General features: G+C 53.9%; 1 protein-coding gene across 1 annotated transcript in view; it reads left to right on the top strand.

The window, feature by feature from the left end:
- The window catches only part of TLN1 (talin 1), a 32,090-nt gene that overhangs the window by 10,137 nt on the left and 18,827 nt on the right, over nucleotides 1-3,126 (top strand). Inside the window, 2 exon segments of the mRNA XM_010008778.1 lie at nucleotides 2,224-2,229; nucleotides 2,984-2,999. Of these exon segments, the coding sequence (XP_010007080.1) occupies nucleotides 2,224-2,229; nucleotides 2,984-2,999 (22 nt within the window).

The raw sequence follows: 3,126 nt of genomic DNA, 5'->3' as shown, positions 1-3,126 counted from the left end.
CCGGTGCCTGGTGGTGACTTTGCTGAGGGAGGCGACAGGCCATTGCCCATCTCTGTCCCTAGAGCTGCTGTGACATAACACCTCTTGTCTTGTGGATTCTCGTGTAGATCCCAGAAAGCCGGAGTGCTTGGATCCTGCCTGCCTCTGACCCAAAGACGGTAAAAGGGGGCTGTAGGCATGACTTGGTGGTCCTTGCCCTCTCTGGTGTGAGGGGTGCTCCTCTGGGGACAATCAGTGGAACTCTTTGTGGAAAGGCTCTTCTCAAAAATCTGCTTTTATGGTGATTGGTTCTCAGAAGTCCATGCACTCGGGTCGCTAGCCAGATGAGTTCTGCCTTGAGAGTTCTCTCTTGCAGCTGCCTTGGCTCCTGCCTGCTGCTGCCTACCTCTGGGAGCTGCCTGGCCGTGTCAGACACTCAGGGTGGCTGGAATCTTCTGGGGTGGTGTGTTTTGGCCGAGTTGACTTCCAGCCAGCTTGCTTTCCCACGCCTGCTCCTGCCAGCGCAAGGGAGGTGGCACGCTGTGCTAGGGAGGAAGGTACAGCCGTAGTGCAAACCAAAACAGACTCCAAAAAAAAGATGTTTCTGTTGATGGCAGCTGCGCGGCCTTGAGGTGAGCAGGAAAACTTCGGCAGAGAGCCAAGGGGAGCAGAAAAGCTAGCACCAGGGCAGGGGGCGGTGCACAGCCAGGCAGCAGACCCCGGACAGGGCAGCTGAAAAGGGCAGATTTAGGATCGGGAACACAACTTGCACAGCTGCAGTGGGTTGCTCTACCCTGTAGATGCCAGACCCGAGTGTATCTGCTTCCCTCCTTGGGCTCAGATGCTGCAGTCTGGGGTCTCTGGAGCTGGGTGCATGCACTCTCCGGTCTCTCTTCCTGTCTGCAAAGGTGGTGGATGGCAATGGGACTAGTCTTGGCTTGCAGGAGGCAAGGGGATGCTGTGACATTTTTGGCTTGGTGGCCGGAGGCTCAGGTGTTGTGGGGTGCAGGGCTGCTCGCAAGCAGGTGGCAGGAGGGCTGCGGGTGCAACAGGCAGGGAGTGCTGCCCTGCACACCATGGTCTTTGCCCCGAGGATTTCCCATCTGGGGCTGCCAGTGTCAGCAGCAGTGTGCTGCAGGAGCTAATCCTGGTACCTGTGGTGCGCCCTCAGGTCTGGTGCCCTGACGGGAAGCTGTTTGCCACATGCCGGTTGCTGCCAGTTGCGTGCTGGCAGCGTGGCCTCGTGCCTTCCTAAGGCAGAGGAGGCTTCTTGCTGGGTCATACTCCTTGTGGTTTAGGCCCAGCCTGAGCTCCACACAGTTACTTGCTCACTCCCCTCTAATGTGATGCAGGAGAGAAGCAGAAGAGTAAAATGAGAAAACCATGGGTTGGGATAAAGATGATTTAATAAGCAAAGCAAAACAGGGAATTCATTCACCACTTCCCATGGGGCCATCTCCAGGAAAGCTGGGCTCATCACATGTAACTTGGGAAGACAAACACCATCACTCTGAACACCTCCTCCTAATTCTTTCCCCAGCTTTATATTCTGAGCATGACATCATATGGTGCAGAATATCCCTTCAGCTAGTTGGGGTCAGCTGTCCCACCTGTGTCCCCTTCCACCTTCTTGTGAACCCCCAGCCTACTCACTGGTGGTGCAATGCATTATAAAATCACAGAATGGTTCCTAGAATGGTTGGAGTTGGAACGGACCTTCAAGATCATCTAGTTCCAACACCTTCCACTAGATTATGTTGCTCTAAGCCCCATCCAACCTGGCCTTGAACACTTCCAGGGAGGGGGCAGCCACAACTTCTCCAGGCAACCTGTGCCAGTGTCTCACCACCCTCATGAAAAGGAATCTAGTACCTAATCCAAGTTTACCCTCTTCCAGTTTGAAACCACTTCCCTCATCCTATCACTCCCTGCCCTTTTAAAAAGTCCCTCCCCAGCTTTCCTGTAGCCCTTTCAGGTACTGGAAGGTGCGATAAGGTCTCCCCAGAGCTTTCTCTTCTCCAGGCTGAACAATCACAACTCTTTCAGCCTGTCTCCATAGCAGAGCTGCTCCAGCCCTCTAATCATCTTTGTGACCCTCCTCTGGACTTTCTCTAAGAGCTTCATGTCCTTATGTTGGAAACTCAAGAACTGGGCACAGTTCTGCAAAAGGGGTCTCACAAGAGTGGAGTAGAGGGGTAGAATCACCTCACTGGCCCTGCTGGCCACACTTCTGATGCAGCCCAGGATATGGTTGGCTTTCTGGGCTGCAGGCACACATTGCTGGCTCATAGTGAGCCTTTAATCAGGCAACACCCCTGAGTCCTTCCCAGGGCTGTTGTAAATCCATTCCCCACTCAGCCTGTAATTGTGCCTGGGGTTACCCTGACCCAGATGCAGGACCTTGCACTTAGACTTGTTGAACTTCCTGAGGTTGTCATGGTCTCACTTCTCAAGCCTGTCAAAGTCCCTCTGGCTGGCCTCCCTTCCCTCCAGTGTGTTGACTTCACCATACACTTTGGTGTCATCAGCAAACCTGCCAAGGGTGCCCTCAGTTCCACTGTCCATGTCTCCAGTAAAGATGTTAAACAGCATTAGTTGCCCTGAAGCTCTAGCTCTGAGTAAGCACTGCTCATCCATTATGAAAACATCTCTGTATTATCAACTCAAATCCAAAACATAGACCTATACTGGCTGCTCTGAAGAGAATTTACTCTGTCCCAGCCAAAAGTAGCACATTGCCACTTGGCTGGAGGGGTTTGCCATTTTTTGGCCATTTGGTAGTGCCAGTGGTGCCTTGCAGCAGGTTGTCACCATGGTGCAATCAGGGACTTGGTTGTTGGCTGGGGAGTGGGCAGTGAGCAGGTCATGGGTGTTGGGGTGATGCTGGGTGTTGCCCAGGCTGCTCCAGGCAATGGTGATGGTGGTGCAGGCTGAAGCTGAAGGTGGACTACAGCCTCACCACAGGCTGCAGTACCTTGTACAGATGGGGTCAGGGCGTTGCCAGCTGCTCCAGGTGTCGGGTGCTGGGCCTGAGTGGATGAAAAGCCCCCTGAGAGCTCCTGTTTTCCCACTAAATACTCCATGAGAGCCCTGCAGGCAGCTGCTGGTGCTCCCATCACTGTGGCTCCCACGCTGACCCTGTCCATC

Source organism: Chaetura pelagica, unplaced genomic scaffold (assembly GCF_000747805.2).
Source record: "Chaetura pelagica isolate M959 unplaced genomic scaffold, ChaPel_1.0 scaffold31, whole genome shotgun sequence".
In the NCBI taxonomy this organism is placed as follows: Eukaryota; Metazoa; Chordata; class Aves; order Apodiformes; family Apodidae; genus Chaetura; species Chaetura pelagica.
Note: the sequence above shows the minus strand (reverse complement) of the source record. Positions and strands in the feature narration are given on the sequence as shown.